The 20,003-nt window shown below is 40.0% G+C and overlaps 1 protein-coding gene and 1 pseudogene across 1 annotated transcript; one reads left to right on the top strand and one right to left on the bottom strand.

Moving 5' to 3' along the window:
* Positions 1–5,886: 5,886 nt before the first annotated feature.
* On the bottom strand, positions 5,887–6,599 carry LOC141510091 (transcription factor BTF3 pseudogene; annotated as a pseudogene).
* A 13-nt stretch (positions 6,600–6,612) lies between these two features.
* On the top strand, positions 6,613–13,891 carry LOC141510021 (uncharacterized). The gene is made up of 4 exons (XM_074219980.1): positions 6,613–6,672; positions 6,976–7,102; positions 7,950–8,018; positions 10,386–13,891. The coding sequence occupies exons 1-4, from the start codon at positions 6,613–6,615 to the stop codon at positions 11,180–11,182; spliced, it is 1,053 nt and encodes a 350-aa protein (XP_074076081.1). The 3' UTR covers positions 11,183–13,891.
* Positions 13,892–20,003: the final 6,112 nt, after the last annotated feature.

A 20,003-nucleotide genomic window follows, 5' to 3' on the forward strand; every position in this document is an offset into this window, starting at 1 on the left:
ATTTTGAAAAATATATATAGATAGATAGAGAGAGAGAGAGAGAGAGAGAGAGAGAGAGCATTAGAAGTTTTAGCTTTAGCAATGAGAAGAAAAGGAAATTAAAGGAATTAAAATTGGCATAGAGGAAGCAAAGTTTTAACATTTTGCAGATGATGTGATGGTATACTTAGAGAACCCTAGAAAACCCTCTGAAAACTATAACGATTTCAGTAAAGTAGCAGGATATAAAAAAACACACGTAAGTCATCAGTGTTTCTATATATGAACCACAATGCCAAAGCCCAAGAGATGAGATGTGAAATTCCATATAAAGTAACTGCAGACAACATAAAATACTTTGGAATCTGTCTCCTAAGACCAACCTAGAAAATGTATGAACACAATTATAAACACTTTTCATGCAAATAGTCAGACCTAAATGATTGGAAAAAAACATTAATTGCTCATGGATAGGCCAAGCTAATGTAATAAAAATGGCGTCTTCCCCAACTAAATTACTTATTCAGTGCCAAACCCATCAAGCTATCAAATTGCTTCTACTGAACTAGAAAAGTAGCAACAAAATTCATCTGGATTAAGAAAAGTTCAAAAATAGCAAGGGAAGTGATGAAAAAATGTAAAGGAAGGTAGACTGGCCCTACCAGATCTATAATTGCACTATAAAGAGGCAGTCATCAAAACTCCCTGCTACTAGTTACAAAACAGAATAATGGATCATGAGATTAGCAGAGGTTCAAAAGAAAGTAATAAATGACTGTTTTATGAGAAAGTCAAACACAATTACTTCTAGCCTGGGAATTCACTATGTCACAAAAACTCTTGGAAGTACTGGAAAAGAGTTTGGCCAAAACTAGATATAGCACCAGATCTCACAGCCTATCCCAAAATAAGGTCAAAATAGGATACAGGATTTAGATATAAAGGGTGCCATCATAATAAATGAATAGACTAAGAAATCCTCTGTCAGGTCAATGGAAAGGGGAGAAATTCATGACCAAATAAGGAAAAGTCCTTTAATAATTGCCAAATGTTTGATTTTGACTTTATTGAATTAAGAAGTTTTTGCACTAATTAAGCCAATGCTTTCAAGATTGGAAGGAAAAGAAAGGTGGGAAACGATTTTCACAGTTAGGAGTTTCGATAATGGTCTCATTTCTGAAATATATAGAGAAATGAACCAAATTTGTAAGATAGCAAATCATTAATAAAGTCAAGGGATATGACCAGGTTGTTCTCAAATGAAGAAATTAAAGCTATCTATAACTACAAGATAAAATGCTCCAAATCATTCTTGATTAGAGAAAAACAGTTTAAAACAACTATGAGACACCTCATAACTCTCAGATTAGCTAAGATGAGAAAAGGCAAAACGATGTTGGAGAGACTGGGTGAAGAGTGGAACATTAGTGCACTGTTGGTAGAGTTGTGTCATCATCCAACCATTCTGGAGAGTAATATGGTATTATGCCCCAAGAGCATTAAATTAAATTAAAGTGAGCATACCTTTTGACTTAGGAATACCAATACTAGACCTATATCCAGAAGAAAATTATAAAAAATGGCAAAATTTCCCCATGTTCCAAAATATTTATTAGAACTGTTTTGTAGTAGTAAAAATTGGAAACTGGGGGGATGTCCTCCATTTCCGGAATGGCTGAGCAATTTATGGAATATGAATGTTATGAAATAGTATCATTCTATTAGAAAGAATGAATCATGAACTCTAGGGAAGCAGGGAATGAGTTAGAGGATCTGCAGCTGAGAAAAGGCAACAGAACCAAGGGAGCAATATATATACATGTATATACATCACCAACAACTGTGAGATAAACAACCTTGATGGAAGCAGTTGCTCTCTGGTCCATCTGAATGAACACTGTTCACTTTTTAAAAATTTCTCTTATGTTTTCCTTCTATCCCATGATTTTCTTTCTTTTCCCTTAATACTAATTCTCCATATCAAAAATGCCTAATATGTAAACATGGTAAACATAAATATATTTTTACAGTATTCACTAGACTGCCACTGAGGTGAGAGAGGTGGGAAGCAAGGGTGCCAGAGAATTGTGGGGCTTCTAAATATGAAAGTAGATGAATGTTGAAAAACTTTTATAACAGGGTTAATTGGAGAATACAAAGTAAAATTTCAATAAAAATGTTTTGGAGCATTTTTTCTTATGGCTAAGGAATAGTGTTGAATCCTTTATGTGAAAACTGCCTGTTCAGTTCAGAAAATCCAGGTGAGTATAGTCCATTCTCAGACTTGACCAATATCAGCCTAAGAGAGCAGTTCCTTAGACCTGGAGCATTGTCTATGAGCCTGGCATTACCATCCTTATGGGCCATTTTTTTGATTAATTTATTTTGTTACTTTTGTAAGGCAATGGGGTTAAGTGACTTGCCCAAGGTCCACCTCTAGGCAATTACTAAATGTCTGACTCGAATTCATGTCCTTCTCTCCTGAGGGCTGGTGCTCTCCCCATTGTACCACATGGCTGAACCTCCCCTATGGGTCATTTCTTTGCAAAAATAGATAGGACATTCAATACAGAAGTAACAACATTGCCCTGCTCTCTCCTTCTTTGTTTTAAGCAGATTTTTTGGAAATTTAGCATCTCCTGCTCTATCTCCTTGCAGGGACCCCTTCACTCTTTCCTCCCTATTCTGTAGGGTCATGTGTTTCCTCTCTCCATGTTTGTTCATTATTCCCCCCCTTTACCTCTCCCTCCCTTTTTCTCTAGCTCCCTTCCTCTGTCTTCCTCTCTATCTCTGTCTCTGTCTGTCTGTCTGTCTGTCTGTCTTTCTCTCTCTCTCCTTGAGCTGCTGGACATGCAGGCAGTTTTGGTTAATATCCAATAACCCCCTGAAATAGAAGAAGACCCTTGGGCAAAAAAAGATACAGAAAAAGTGATTTTTTTTTAAAAAACCTGAAGAGCTGGCTTAAAGGGTTCCCAGACCTTTAGCAGTACCATAACCATCACAAAGGCAAATCACCATCTTCTTTAGGACTCTGCTATTTAATTAGCATTTGTTAAGATCCTGCTGAGTGTCTAATTAGAGAAGATTGGGGAGAAAGGTAATTTCTGGAATTATTCAGAGTCCCAGGAGGAAATGTGTTACTCCTAGACTCCTTTTTTATTTTTGTGATTCAATTATTTTACTCTTGCCTTTTACCCTCTTTGGGGTTTTCTTGCTAAAGCTACTGGTGTGATTGACCATTCTTTTCTCCACTCATTTGATCGATGAGGAAACTGAGTCTAATTAGGTGAAATGACCTGCCCAGGGTCACCCAACTATGAAGTATCTGGGGCTGGAATTGAACTCACATCCTTCTGACTCCAGGGTCTACTCTCTGTCCTCTGTACCACCAACTGCCCAAAGAGGTCCCCAGGGCGTGTCCAAGACAGAACACATAAAAGGAATGAGTTTAAGCTCTTGTCCAAATCCACTTTTGATGAACTTTAAAGGATTCCTTTGAAATAAATGCTATTATCCTTATTTCACAGGTAAGGAAACTGAGGCAAAGAGTGGGTAAGTTGCCCATGGTCACACAGTGTCTTAAAGCAGACTTGAACTCAAATCTTCCAGATTCCAGGTTTAGGATTCTATTTAATTGAGTCAGTGCTTTCTTTTAACAAGGAATAATCTGCCCCCACCAAACATAAATAAGCAAAGAGACAAACAAGAGAGATATTGGAGGAGTTTGGGACAGACATGTGTGCAGTGACTCTACTATTAACAAGCCACCCAAACATGATCACAACTCAGGATTTCACCTGGGATCAAACCTTTTTCTCTTCTATTCTGCTTAGGGAAATGTTGAGCCTCGTGAAGATCTTCATCAAGTTAAGAATAAGAATCCAAAGCTAAAGAATTCTTCAAGTCTTAAGTCAAAATCACCTTTTCTAAGAACCTTTTGTGATCCTTAAATAGCCAAGGCCTTTCCCCATGTGCTGACACCTTCTGTCTATTCTCTGGGGGTCCTAGAGGGAGCTGGTCCTACAGTCCAGTAGACCTGAGTTCAAAAGCTGCCTCTCTTGCCCCAACATGGGCCAAGTCACTCAACCTTTGTCTCAGTTTCCTCATCTTCAAGAATCAGGAGCAACAGAACCACTGCTCTCTAGGTTGTTGGGAGCAGAAATCAGTCCATCAGTAAACATTTATTAAGAGCCTACTTTGTCCCAATCACTGTGCTGAGTGAGAGGGATTCAAACAGAGGCAAAGACCATCCCTGCCTTTGAAGAGCTCTCTAATTATTGGAGCTCATCCAGTCACGAATGAAGTGAAAAAAGGCTGACCTTGCTCCCAGGCTCTTTAGCACAATGTTTTCATCCATATTATCCCATGCCTTCATTGAGGATGAGCACGGCCTCACAGTCAGCTGCCTCACATCTTCTACTTTTAAAGGCTACAAGCAAAGATCAAAGATGAGGGAGGGTTCGTGCAGGATCTTCTGCTTCCAGGTGATGTTGCTTCTGTGCAGCCTCTGAGGATGAGCTGCAACAAGTATGGAAATATTCTCTGCTGCTTGTGCTAGTTTTGGTCTAACAATGAACACCAGGAACACCGAGGTGCTGCATCAGCCCCACCACACCATCCAGATGTTCAATTACTGATCAAAGCCAATGGTGTGTTGCCAGGAAGGTCCACATTGGCAATGAGATGAACGCTGATATTGCTAGAGCTAGTTTGGTATTTAGGAGAGTGAAAGAAAATGTGAGAGAGAGAGAGAGAGAGAGAGACAGACAGAAAAGGTGGTTGACTGACCACCAGACCGAAGGTCTACAGGGCTGTTGTGTTGGCCTCATTGCTCTATGCCTGTGAATCCTGGATAGTCTACCAGCGCCATGGCAGGAAACTGAACCACTTCCATTTTAATTGTCTTAGGAACACTCTGAACATGACCTGGCAGGAGAAGGGTCCAGACCCTGAGGTGCTTTCTCAGGTAAATTGCTAAGTATTCCAACCTTGCTGCCCAGAATGTAACTATGATGGACTAGTCACATTGTTAGCATGCCAGATGTACATTTCCCAAACAAAACCTATTTTATGGAGAACTCACCGATGGCAAGTGCCCACAAATGTGTCAGAAGAAGTGATACCGAGTCACCCTAAAGGTCTCATTGCACGATTATTTTAATTGATTGTACAACATGGGAGGCCCCTGTACAGGACTGCTCAGTGTGACATGACCTCATCACTGAGGGGCTTGAGTTCTATGAGAAAGGCAGAATGGAAGCAATTGAAGGAAAACGTGATAACTAGAAGTTCAGAGTACCCACCCCAAGAATTCCCATGGACTAAGCTGGTATGAGTGTGATCAATCAGAGACAGACACACGGCTATTTGTCTCAAACGTGGTGATGTCATTTTGATCTTCTTGGATAACAATGGACAGTAACCTACCAATTTATTGGAGGCTCATCATGTAAACACATACAAAAGTGAGTCATATACTGGGTAACCAGGAAATAAACAACAGAGAAGGCACGAAAAGTAAGACACTTTGGGGAAGTTTTTCTAAACCAGCACTAACTATAGATTCTCACGCACTCTTTTTTTGGAAAATTTTATTTATTTACTTAAGGCAGTAGGCTTAAGTGACTTGCCCAGGGTCACACAGCTAGGCTATTATCAAGTGTCTTGGAAATCATGTCTTCCTGAGTCCAGAGCCAGAGCTCTATCCACTACTCCACCTAACTGCTCCTCACCAGGTCTTCATGAAATTTTCTTAATCTATCATTGCTGACAGTCTTAATTTTCCTTACTTTTCCTCCAGAAATCCTCTTATCTTTCTAAGAGAACATACCAGTTTCCTTCTTTTTTTTTTACTAGGTAATGATTTTATTGACCTTTTTCCCTAATTTTAATTCCAGGCCTTTCAGCATAGTTAGGCTGCAAAGAATAAATTGTGTATAAGCAATAAATGAAAAGAGCTGCAATGTCCAACGGGCTTCAAAATATTAGAGATCTAAATCTCTAGATCCATAAACAAAAACAGTAACCAAAAGAAAAAAAGGAAAAGAAAAAGAAAAAAAGCAGTCACACGATATAAAATAGCAGCTCCATAACTTTCAAGTTTTAACTTTCAGAAGTTGATGCTCAAATCAGTTTGCCTCATTCTTAGAAGCCTCATCAAAATTCTCAAGGAGATCTGGAACTTCATCATCATCATCATCCTCCCCAGTGACAAGTGGTGCTTTTCTATCTACAGGTTGCTTGGGCAGAGCCTCTGCCAGTCTTCTTAAGCTAGTCAGACTGTCAGCTCCAAGCTGGTTTAACATACTGGCAAGCATTTCTGTTAGCTGCTTTGTCTCAGCATGGCCTGTAATAGTGAAAGTGTTTGCTGCCAATGACACCTGAACTTAAAGGCTGTTAAAGTAGATCACTGTTCCCTGGTTGGTAAACGTATTCACCTCTTCAATACCAGAGATATTGTTTACTCCTAGTTTCTTTAAGGAAAATCTGCTGTAGCTGTTTTATGAACCACCTTCTTCTTTCTCCGAGCAGTTCCGTTCCCATCGATGCGCACTTGCACCTGCAGCTTGGCAAGTTTCTCCTGGTTCATAATAGTTTCTTTCATCTTGCTGGAACGAAAACGGAGCAGCGCAGATGCCCAGGGCTAGCATTTGCGGGGTTGCAGGGAGAAGAGCCGGAGACAGGGGAACACAGGCGGGTTACCAAGATGGCAGCCAGAGAGGAAGCCAGTTTCCTTCTTCTAAACAGATTAGCATGCCATAGAAGAATAATTCTCAGTTTCATTTCAACTGAAAATATCCATTGCTTTTTCCCATGCTGAATTGTACTTTTGAAGATTATAATTCTTTGTGCTGGCTCTGATTCTTATAAAGGGTGTGACCTTTTGGCAATTAACTCTCTTTGCTTCAGTTTCCTTCTGTACATTGATGAGTGTTGACCTGTATCAATTCGGAAGCCCATCTCAACTCTTCACTTCTCTGCATGTGGATGTTTTAGGAGGTGGTGACATTCAAGGATGTGGCTGTGGACTTCACCCCAGAGGAGTGGGACCTGTTGGATAATTCTCAGAAGCAGCTGTACAAGGATGTCATGCTGGAGAATGCTCAGAACTTTCTTTTCCTGGGTAAGGACCATTCTCCAGGTAACTGGGAATCTTCCATTAAACGGAGAGACTTCAACCCTCTCCTAGAAAATGGTTTGGGCCATTGATCACCTCTTAGAAAGTCCAAAGTGATGACCTCCTGAATCCAAGAGATCAGGTCCTCCTGCTGCGTAGCTTTTCTAAGACAGACCTTTGTTCCATGTGACTGGGAGCTAGACAGAAGTCTGTAAAGTTTCCAGACATTGATCCTGCAGCTTCTTCTTGAAGATGTGCAGTGAGGGGGACCCGCTTCCTTCCTATGCTGCCCTTCCTCTTTGGGAAGTGTTGTCATTAGAATATATTCTTTGTTACTAGGGACAAAATATGTAACTCACATAGCAGGAGTGCCCATGTTCTTCCTTCATATGCTGGCTAAGTCTAGTAGAGATGCAGGGAAAGGGAAGGGAATAAGTATATATAGACATCTGCTGGGAGCTAGATCCTGTACTAAGAGCTTTCTTCATGCATGTAATCCTACTCGATCCTCGCAGTTATCTTTTGGTTTGGATTTCTGTTATTATCCCATGTTATAATTGAGCAAACTGACGCAAATAGATTGAGGGATTAATGCCTGGGTCAGTAAGAGTCTGAGGACAGGTGATCCTGACTCCAGCCCACTATACTCCTGTCCCCTTGCAATGTCTCTAATTTCTTGGCTATGGAAGTGATGAAATGTGGACATCCTTGTATGAAGGAGACAAGCAAAGTTGGAATTTTCTGATTCCAAATTGCTTGCAGTAATGTGGCTCTGCTTTACATCCCACCCCATCCCTAATAAGTGAATACAAACTTCTCTCCACCCTCACACCTAATTTATCCCCCTACCTAGGATTTCCAGTTTCCAGAGAAGATTTGAACCCCCACTTGGAGCAAGAGGGTCTAAGGATCTCCTGTCCAGGTAAGTTAGGACTGGGGGGTGTGGGTTGGATCCCAGGAGTCTTTTGGATTTGTCAGTAAAGAAGTGTTTGTCTCAGGAAGACCAGACTTATTATTTCTTTTCAGATACTTTTCAGCAGTAGGATCCTGGATAAGGCTCTCGGAGGTCCAGTATCCTCATCTGTAACACGAGGCGATGAATTCTCTAGACTTTGAGTTCCCTTCTTTTAATTTTTTTTCCCAGTTACTCACAAAGATAGTTTTCAAAATTCATCTTTTTGTAAGCTCTTGAGTTCCACATTTTTCTTCCTCCCTCCCTTTCCACCCTGCCCCCTATGGCAATGAGCAGTCTGATAATGGTTTTACAAGTACAATCATGTTAACATGTTTCCATAGTATTTTCCTTTAGCACTGGGTTGAGGGGTTGGCAACCCTGACAAAGATAGAAAAGCATAAAGATAGTTTGAAAATATGATGCGAGTATTCTTTGCTCTACATTCAGTCTTCATATTTTTTTCCTCTGATTCTGGGCAGCATGTTCTGTCACAGGTCTTTGAAGGCTGTCTTTGATCTCTGAAATTCTGATAAGAGCTGTGTTCAGCATAAGTGGTCTTCTTGTGGTGTTTCTGTTAAAATGTACAGTGTTCTCCTGGATCTTTTAGTTTTCTTCTGTTTTTTTCTTGAAGACAACGGGGTTGTGACTTGCTCATAGCCATATAGCTAGTTGTCTGAGGCAAGATTTGAATTCAGGTCCTCCTGACTCCAGGGCCAGTGCTCTATCTACTATACCACCCTAGTCCCCTTCAATTTTTCTTCTAGTCATGCTTCAGTGATCCTATTAGAGGTCTTTGTTAGGAATTTTGAGGCATGAAGCTCTCCTTTCACCTTCTAGAGAGGGCTGAGTCTGTCAAATATGAGTCCTTTCTAAATCAATATGAATCTACTAAGTGGCCACTGGATAAAAGGAAGTACAGGGAACATTCTCTGAAAGCATAAGGCTTTCCAGTATCCCACAGTTTGGTGAGAAAGACAGCATGGACACAGCTGTTATCGCAGCCCATCAAGCCAAGGTGGGCATTCACTAAGGTTAAAGAAGACTGGAACAGTCTGAAGGAAACTCATCTATGCTACTTCAGAAAAGCCTGGGTAAGAATTCTAGGCAGGAGCACCAGCCAGGGAAAACCCACACTGTTGGAGCAACAAAGAGGTCTCTGCCCCACTGCATCCTAGCCTATGTGGAGGATAAGGCAGGTGAAGTAAGACTAGAAAGAGACAAAGAGGCAGAAGATGAAGAGTGCATTCCAGAAATTTATCTTTGGTCCTGAAGCCCTTGGAATTAAGTAGGGAGTGCCATGGTCAGGCAAAGAATTTGAGGAACATGATTTTAACAGGTGATGGAGGATTGAGGGACCTGGGAAGAGACGTGAGTCAGTTCTTTTAATACCTCAAACATGAGGTCATTTGGACCCCCAACCAAAAAAGGGGCAATGATGGTGGAGAAAGGGAAGTGTTGGAGCAAGGTTACACAGGTGGAATCACCTGCTTCAGTGTTGGGGCAGGGGTGTGGGAGCGATAGTAAGGAGTGGATGACACCTAATTTGGCCCATGAACGATTGTGAGCATTTGTTCTGTATAGCAGTAGCAAAGCAAGATTACAGGAACATTGGGGTGTGTGGGATCGGTGGGAAAGAATAAATGCGGAGTCCCAAGGAAAGTAATATCCAAGAACCTTAGAGAAAAGAAAAAAGTATCAAGAAAAAGTGGATGATTGACAGTATCCAAGGCTGCAAAAAGGTCCTTGAGATGATATGTAAGCATCAGAATAAATGATCAGAAAAGTGGATCTAACTGAAAAATGATGACAGGATAAGTAAAAAAGAGAAATTTTATTTCTCAGGTTGTCATAAAATTTACAAAGAATGACCATGGGAGAAAGCATCAAAACTGGTCCATTCGGGACAGTTGGGCAATTACCTCAACATAAGAAAAAGCATTGTCAGCAACCAAAATGCTCTTGATGCAAAGAAAAATAAAAAGGAGAACATCTGTCCAGTTCAGTGGCCGGAGCGTACTCCTTCACCAGGCTGGAGTTCTACTCTCTGGTGCTGACATTTGGGTCAGGTCACTCAGCGATTCAGAACTCATGACCGGAAGAGTAACACATCCTGACTAGGTGGCTGCACACTTGTCTCACATTTGTGCTGAGGATCCATTGCAGTTGTGTGGAACTTTTTGATCATTAAATTGTGTTATTTGTAAGTTTATATTATTTTCAAATGATTGATTCTGCTCATTTAAGTTTGATGTCTTTTTCTTTTAACTGGGGACACTTTCTGCCAGGAAGAAGAGAATATCATCATTCATTTATGTGTGTGTTTCTTTCCACCAGATGCAGAGACCAAGTGTGATCAAATGAGTGCAAATCTGAAAATGACCTCCTGGAATGACTTTACTGCTTCTGATGAAGAGAGGACTCATCTTGGTAACCATGAGCTTATCTACACTTCAGAGAATCAGTATGAATATACTCAATATGGAAAAATTTGTCAAAGAAGTGACAGTTTCACTGAACATCAGAAAATCCACACTGAAGAGAAACCTTATGAGTATAACCAATGTGGAAAGACTTTCTTTCCTAGCTCCAAACTTGCTTTACATCAAAGAATCCACACTGGAGAGAAATCTTATGAATGCAATCAGTGTGGAAAGACTTTCACAAGGAGCTCCCATCTTACTATACATCAGAGAATCCACACTGGGGAGAAACCTTATGAATGTGATCAGTGTGGGAAGACTTTCAGAGAGAGCTCCTCTCTTATTCATCATCAGAGAATCCACACTGGGGAGAAACCTTATGAATGTAATCTATGTGGAAAGGCTTTCAGAAAATGCTCCTCTCTTCTTTATCATCAGAGAATTCATACTGGGGAGAAGCCTTATGAATGTAATCAGTGTGGAAAGACTTTCAGACACAGCTGCAGTCTTACTGTACATCAGAGAATCCACACTGGGGTGAAAACTTATGTATGTGATCAGTGTGGAAAGAATTTCACAAGGAGCTCTCATCTTGCTGTACATCAGAGAATCCACACTGGGGAGAAACCTTATGAATGTAATCAGTGTGGGAAGACTTTCACACAGAGCTCTGGACTTACTATACATCGGAGAATCCACACTGGGAACTAACCTTATGAATGTAATCAGTGTGGAAAGACTTTCACAAGGAGCTCCTATCTTGCTGTACATCATAGAATCCACGCTGGAGAGAAGCCTTATGGATATAATCAATATGAAAAGGCTTTTTAAGATGCCCAACCAATTTTGTAAGTATCAGAAAATCCACCCTGGAATGAAATGTTTGAATGTAATCAGTTTGGGAAATCTTGCCCCATGTCTGAGAATGAACACTGGTGAGAAACCTGAGAAGTATCAATTATATTCCAAAGCTTTTAATATACACGTTTATCTTACTGGACATCAGAGAATCCACTCTGGAGACAATATTTATGAGTTTGGTTCGTATGTAAAGCTTCTCTTAATTACTTCCACATTGCCAAACGACTGTGCCAATTCCTGGATCAATTTCTGGGTATTCATTTCATTCATGGATAATAAATTTAGTATAACAAAAATTATTAATGGAATAGACATTTTTTTTATCTCCTATAAACCAAAGATGAATCATGGAAGCCTCCAAGTAATTATACGCCCTTAGATGAGTGGATGTTCCCAAAAGGTCCTGATCCGTTCTGACAGGTTCAAAATTTACGAGAATGACTATACTTCATTTTTTTTTAGGTTTTTGCAAGGAAAATGGGGTTAAGTGGCTTGCCCAAGGCCACTCAGCCAGGTAATTATGAAGTGGTTGAAACCAGATTTGAACCCAGGTACTCCTGACTCCAGGTCCAGTGCTTTATGAGAATGACTATTCTAATGAGGATTTGGGAAGCATAACACATCACCCAATCTAGACAAAAAAATTTATATCCAGACCATCCTTGAATAGGGTAATCTAGACAAAAGGGAAATCCACTTTTCCTTGAACCTGCCTGACTACAACACAATGGACGAGAATTCACCTAGCTGAAAATCTCTTTACCTTTTACCACTTATCTAAAGTTTTCAAGGTAGGTAATGCATGTCCCAAGATTTCATCTCACCATCCGCCCTCCATTAAAGACTGACTGAATAATCTAAGGGGGCTGATTTCTGAATGAGGAAATGAAAATGTGAAGAGATGTTTAGCCCTAATTCAATAATTGGTTATTAATATATGAGAACAATATTCATTTCTCTTCAGAGAAGTCATTCAGGAGGATAAACCTCATTGACCATCACTATGGAAAATCATCAGACTAAAATCTTCCCTTATTTCCCATCAGGGAATTCACATGAAATAGAAATCCTACTCTTGTAATGAATGTGTAAAAGCATAGAAATGGAGAACAAAGTTTGTTAGTCATCAGAGGAACAAGTTCCACATGGATGTGGTTGGAAAGACATTCAGCCTAATATCATCTCTTTTCATCAAGGATTCATAGGTCCCACCTTCTCAGGAAGATGCAAGTCACTAGACATCAAACTGAGGAACAAGTTCCACAGGGATGCTGCTGGAACGGCCCTGAGCCTAAGATCATCTCTTGACATCAAGGATTCATCATAGAGAGAAGATATAAAACACTTAATGAGGTCCCACCTTCTCTGGAAGATGGAGTTCAGTAGACATCAATCTAGTCATAGTAAAGAGAAGTCTTAAAATTCAGAATTCACCCAAATCTTATCACTGTATATACATTGGAGAAGACTTCCTGAGCTTAACATTTATGGAGCTAATTAGTGAGGAAAGGCCTGTCCCTTCAGCATAGACTTTATTGGATATCACATATCACATCCAAAGCAAGAAGTCCTAAAAATGGATTGAAGTGTTTTTCTGAAATCATAAGGTTTCTCAACAGCTCTCCTAAAATATTTCATGGCACAGGTGGAAGAGGGTATTCCTCTTGGTCCTTACCCTAGGAAGGAGAAAAATCTACTATTGAAAATTTAGAATGGAACAAAGAGTATTGTTTGACTCATTCTTTTGTAAAGCAGCCCTCTTCATAAGTATATATCAAGGAGAACAAAATTGTAAACTCTTCTCACATGAACTAAAAGTGCTTGGAGTGGTTTGATGTTTAAGCGCAGAGTGCAAACGGAAAAAATTGCATTGCAACAAATACTTTGAAGGCCAATGGATGGTGCATTTCAAAAAGACCAGTTCCCTGTTTCTGAAACATGGCAACTTTTGCAAGATCACTCCAGTAACTTTGTTTTTTTCCCCCTTTTCTTTTCTTACTGTCTTTTGATGTCATGTCTACATCTCCCAGGAAGCTTGGGGTAGCAAATCTTAAGGGGGAGCTAACTTAAGAAAGGACTTTCCCCCCCTCCCCCAGCTCATAGTCACTTTTGTAAAAGAGATTAAAAGTAATGCCTCCAAAGGAATAAATCCCAGATTGATCCTTAACTGGCATCATACTCTAGCCTAATTGGATCATTGCAATTGAAACAAAATGTGAATAAAGTTTTAGGTTCAACTCTTTTGGGGAAAGGGAAACCCCCCAATCATGACATATAGATGACCTACTGTTTCCATTTTCTAAATAGGAATTTTCAGTCCTCTGTGCTTGTCTCTTTGCTCGGAAAAGTTTGAGGCCCTATTACTGTATTGAAATGCATGCATGTTACAAAATGAATCTCTGACTGAGGAAAAAAATAAAACTCCAAATTTTGTGTAAAAAAAAAAAAAGGTTGGCCCTCTTGCTCTAGTATGGATTTCATTCTATTTCCCATTATAAGAGAACTCATTAATCATCCCATATTTCACACCGTATATGAAACCAGTAAAACCCCTCTTGAAATCCCGATGTTTTCATTACTCTTCAGTAATAATGCTTTGAATTCATGTGTCGTCATTTCTTCAGCTATTCACCAGTTGATGAGTACTCATCTTTGTTTCTTTGATGGCACGAAAAGCTCCAGTTATAAATATAACTGACTGCTTAGTCAGAAGTGTTAGCTGGATAAAGTATTTTCTATGTAAAATATTTTGAAAAATATATTCAGTTGCACTATCATGTGATTGACAGCAAGATTTTGTTTCAAATCTGTTTTGTCAAAACAACCTGTTTTCTTTTAAATCTGTAATATTGCTTTTATGTTTCAGGCTTTTCTTTGTGATTTTGTTTTTAGGTTTTTGCAAGGCAAATGAGGTTAAGTGGCTTGCCCAAGGCCACACAGCTAGGTAATTATTAAGTGTCTGAGGCCAGATTGGAACTCAGGTACTCCTGACTCCACAGCCGATGCTCTAGCCACTGCACCACCTAGCTGCTCATTTTCTTTGTGATTTTGGGTGTCATTTCTGAGAAATGTTGTTCATTTAAAAAATGATTAGCTAGAATGATGCAATAGTCAATTCCTCTCTGTTCTTTCAAATTAATTAATTAATTCCTTTTTCTTTTTCCAATTACGTGCAAAGATACTTTCAATATTCATCCTTTTGTAAACTTTTGGGTTCAGTATTTGTATACCACCCTCTCTTCCCCCTACCTTCTCAGGTAGGTTGTATATTTATAATTGTGTTTAAAATATTTCCTTCTTGATGATGATCTTTGTCCTTCTTTCTTGAAGAAGACTATGACATTAGTGACATGAGGCCATGACAAATGCATGAACTGTATTTGAGTGTGGGGCAGGGGGCTGTGCTAGGTCACCATCCTCACTTTCTTCTCCAGAGACATCTGAATCCAATGACCAGATGTATATATGGTTGACTGGAGATGTCCTTGGGTGCTGGGCAATCAGGGTTAAGTGACTTGCCTAAGGTCATGTTGCTTAGTGTCAAATGTCATGAGGCCAGATTCAAACTCCCATTCTCCTAAGTCAGTGCTGTCACCACTGCCCATATAAATCCTATTGTGAAATCAGAACTAAGGGGGGATGGCATGAAAAAGAAACAAAAAAACAAAGTATGCTTTACTTTGAATTGATAGTTTTTTCTTTGTATCTGTATGGATGGAATTTTCCATAACAGAGTCAGCATTGTCCTTTATCACTGAACTGCTGGGAAAAAATGGGGCCAAGAGAGGTCATCATCACCCAGTGGTGCTGCTAACATGTACAATTGTTCCGCTCCCTTTACTCAGCCTCAGTTCATACAGGTCTTTCCAGGTTTTTCTGAAGTCCAGCCACTCAGGGAAATCAACTCCTCTGGATGCTGTGATTTGAAGAATCAAACTGGTAAAGAATGTGGTTCTAAACTTTAAAAATTGCTACATAACTGGATACATTTTGCTTTAATAATAATAATAATAATAATAATAACAACTTACTCTTTGTAAAAGAAACAAAAATCTCTTAAGTTCTAATCTGGGAAGTTCTTTGGAAATTAACCAAATGCTTTCAGAACCTTTTCTTCGGGCAAGGTCATAAAATGTGATCATAAGTAGCTCAAATAAAACCATATCTCAATATGCTCACGCTTAGAGATTCCACCACACGTGTTTGCATGAGTTTTGGTGCACAACCAGAGAGTATTCCAAACATATTCATCTAATCAGCACAGACACATTGCAACTTGTCTCCAATGTCATTTTGTTCCTCCAGAAAGGACAACCACCAGTTTCTATAAGGCTTTTCTCCTATGACATTGTCTCCTGGTAACAGCCAAAATAAAAATTGGAAATATGGGTTAAATCCATTTCCATCCAGCTTATTGCAAATACTCTTCATTAAATTGTGTAATATTGAATAAGACTTATTCTCTAGGCACAGTCTGTCTTAATATCAATGCCATTTCAGAGGGAAACAAACCTTTCTTCAGTCTGAATTGTCTCTTTTGATAAAGAAAAATAACTGGGAAAAGGAATCCAGTCCCACAAGCCCATGGTTAATGGAGACAACCTTCCTTCCTAGCAGTGAGGCCACAAGGTCTCTTGGTGATGAGAGAGGTCTCCATTGTCCTGTACCAGAGACATCTGCTGTTTTGCATCTTTAGTCATTGAGCTACTTGCTTCATCTTTGCCTTAATGGGATCATTGCATTTGGAAAATACTGCAAATGGTTCTCCAGGTTCTCCTCATGTCTCTCCTCATCAGTTCATGTAAGATGAAAGGGAGCACACGATTTAAGAAAATAACAGAAGCAAGTAAATGTAGTGATTTCAAAACTGGATAAAGTCAAGAAAATCAACATGCAGGGGAAGAATTTCCCTTTGGGGCAGCTAGGTGGCGTAGTGGATAAAGCACTGACCCTGCAGTCAGGAGTACCTGGGTTCAAATCCGAACTCAGATACTTAATAATTACCTAGCTGTGTGGCCTTGGGCAAGGCACTTAACCCCCTTTGCCTTGCAAAAGCCTAAAAGAAAAGAATTTACCTTTTGAAAAAGACCTGGGGGGAAAACTAGAAAGTGATTTTGGTAGAAATCAGGTTTAAACTCCCACCCTCTAACTGATAGCTCAAAATGGGATACTGATAACTGATTATTGTTCACCTGTTTCAATCATGTCCAATTCTTCATGTCCCCTTTTGGAGTATTCTTGGCAATGATTCCAGAATAGTTTGCCATATCCTTCTCTTTCTCATTTTACAGATGAGGAAAGTGAGGCAAACAGAGTTAGTGTCTATTGAGCTTAGGAAGTTGAGCTTTTTAGCTTCAGGCCCTCCATTCTCTTCCCTGCATCACTTAACTTGAGGAAAGCCACCAAATGGGGTGCTAGGTGGCACAGTGGGTAGAGCACTAGCCCTGGAGTCAAGGGGACCTGAGTTCATATCTGGCCTCAGACACTTTATAATTCCCTACCTGTGTGACCTTGGACAATTCTCTTAACCCCAATGCCTTGTAAAAATCAAAAAAAGAAACAAAACAAAGAATCCTTATGTTTTTGTCTTGTTCAAATTTTTTCTCTATGAGTAAAATGACTTGATTTTTTTTTTTGCACTATTGTGACCATAGGAAATGTTTTAACCCCACAAAATACAGCATTGCTTTAGCTTCTCAGAAACTCTTTCTTTGAAGATGTCATTTATTTATTCAAGGCTGTGGGGTTAAGTGACTTGCCCAAGGTCACACCACTAGGCAGTTATTAAGTGTCTGAGGTAACATTTGAAATAGGGTTATCCTGAGTCCAGTGCCAGTGCTCTGTCCACTGCTCCACCTAGCTGCCCCTTAGAAGCTCTTCATTGAATTTCTTTAATCTATCATTTCTAACAGTTTTTAGGTTTCCTCCAGAAATCCTTCTATCTTTCTGAGAGAACACATCACTTTCCTTCTAAAGAGATTAGCATTCCAGAGAAGAATACTTCCCAATTTTATTTCAGTTGAAAATTGCTTTTTCCAATGCTCCCTTGGACTTTTCAAGATTGTAGTTCCCTGTGCTGGCTCTGAGTCTTATAAAGAATGTGAACTTTGGGCAGTTTCCTCTCTTTGCTTCTGTTTCTTTCTGTGCATTGATGAGCACTGACCTGGATCAATTCTGAAGCCTGTCTCAACTCTTAAGTCCTCTGCACGTGGATGTTTTAGGAGGTGGTGACGTTCACGGATGTGGCTGTGGACTTTACCCCGGAGGAGTGAGACCTGTTGGACAATTCTCAGAAGCAGCTGCACAAGGATGTCATGCTGGAGAATGCTCAGAACTTTCTTTTCCTGGGTAAGGACCATTCCCCAGGTAACTGGGAATCTTCCATGAAATGGAGTGAGGAAACTGGGAAACTTTAGTGGGGGGAACATCGTAGTTCTCTTTTGGGAGTAAGGGATAAGCAGAAATGTTCAACATAGAGAATCAGTTATGATATATTGCTCCTAAAATCATAGGTTTAGGGGTCCTTCATTACTGTGTGACTGACTCTGGAGCAGGTTGGCGATATTCATCAACCGTACCTCAGAATCATGTTTTCAGGGAAAAAATATCCCTGTGATTCAAATCAGTCAATGTAAGGGCTGAAACAGTAGAGCTAGTGTGGGGAAGAATTGGCTTCTAAACTCAACTAAATTGCCTCCAAATTACCTATTTCTGTGACCCATGCCTATTCAGTCATCTTGACTCCCTGAGTTTCTTCACCTTTAAAAGAAAAACCATAATGGGACTCGACTCCCCTGCTTATTAGGAGGCTCAAATGAAACTCTCTATCAGTGATATCTATTATTACCAAAGTGATCTGCAACACTTAGTGTTAGAAATGCTATTGGATAACATTATTGTCTTTCATACCATGTGTTTGCATAATGATATATGGCATGTGTGGTTTTTTTATGTTTTTGCAAGGCAATGGGGTTAAGTGGCTTGCCCAAGGTCACACAGCTAGGTAATTAAGTGTCTGAGATTGGATTTGAACCCAGGTACTCCTGACTCCAAGGCCAGTGCTTTATCCACTGTGCCACCTACCTGCCCCAGTGTGCCACTTAGCCGCCCTATATGGCATGAGTTAATAGTATCTTACAGATAAGGAAATTGAGGCTAACAGGTTAAGTGATTTGTCTGGGGTCATCCACCTCATGTCAGGGATGGCCTATGAGCTCCAGTTCATGCAAAACATCAGACACACTCAATTAGGCTCTATAGCAGACTTTTTGTTTCAGTGGCAAGAGGGTTTTTCTCAGTTGGAGTGAAATTTGGGCTCGTAGATACTAAATATCTTTTAGTTGACTTTTAGTTGACTTTGAAGCACGGCATAGTCATAAAAGGAAGCTTTTCCTCCCTTAGGTGAAGCATATCCCTGCACATCTTTTCTGCCCTCCAGAGATGAAAAGAAGTGAGACTAAGACTGCCTTACTCTGGCTAGCTAGCAGATGAGATGCTACAGGAGTTACAATTGTCTCTGTTTTACTCCCCACGATTTTGGTGATTGAAAAATGGAATCATCATAAAGATTTGCAGCTTGGGATCATATTCTAAATGGTCTATATACTAGGGATACTTCCCTGCAGTCTGTCTTTGTAAATGTAATTCATCTTCATTATTGTAGACAACAAGCTACCTGAAGTCCCCATGCATATCCATTTCCTATTCCAGCCTGCTTTTCTTGTTTTCTTTGTTAACTTTATTTGTTTTCATCCATATGCACATGTATATTTAAGTTAGAAAATTTCCTTCCACCCTCCCTTCCCACCCCACTGCCCTCAAAGGCAAACAGTCAGGTTAGCAGTGTACATATACATTTTGATACACATTTACGAATTAGTGAGATACTAGTAGGATATGAATTAGATACATAAGAGCTATTGAATTCATCAGATTTGGAAAGGTTTTTTGTGTGTTTTTGTGTGTGCTCGTGTGTGTGCGTGTGTGTGCATGTGCGTGCGCACGTGTATGTGTGTGTGTTTGTGTGTGTGTGTGTGTGTGTGTGTGTATGTGTGTGTTCTTTTTCAAGATAGGCATAATACAGTCCATGGCCACTTAAATATAGTTGTCTTAGCTGTCTGGGTCGTTGAGAGGAGGTGCTTCCAGCAAGGTTGTTCATCTCACAGTGTTGTCAATGGCTACATGCTTCCCAGAACTGTTGTGCTTCGGAAAACTTTAGAGACCAGATGTTCTGATGAGAAACCTCCCACCCTGCCAGGAACCTTCCTGACTCCCTTTCCCACAGTCCCGAATTCCGTGTTTGCTCCATATGCTATCTTGGGGTTTTCAGCAATAAAAGACAGACTGATCTGTAGAGAGTCTCAGAAGAATGTAACCTGGAGAGGGGAGAGAGACTTCTCTGTGGAGAGTCTCTGAAGCATGTAGCCAGTCCTGAATCAACTTTCCGCTTTGCTGAAGATCCTGCCTTGACTCCTGTTCTTTAGAAGGAGCTGGTTGCCTCTTGTTAAATGGGTTGATGATATCATTAAATATATCATGCAAGAACTAATTGAGGAAGAAGTAATTACAGAAATGTCACAGAGTTTTAAAGTTTTGGCAGGGAACCAATCAGGTTACACAGGTGTCACTGATTACATTATGATTCTCTAACCCATCCATAGGGTCTGTTCTA

The sequence above is a fragment of the Macrotis lagotis genome, chromosome 1 (assembly GCF_037893015.1).
Source record: "Macrotis lagotis isolate mMagLag1 chromosome 1, bilby.v1.9.chrom.fasta, whole genome shotgun sequence".
Lineage (NCBI taxonomy): Eukaryota > Metazoa > Chordata > Mammalia > Peramelemorphia > Peramelidae > Macrotis > Macrotis lagotis.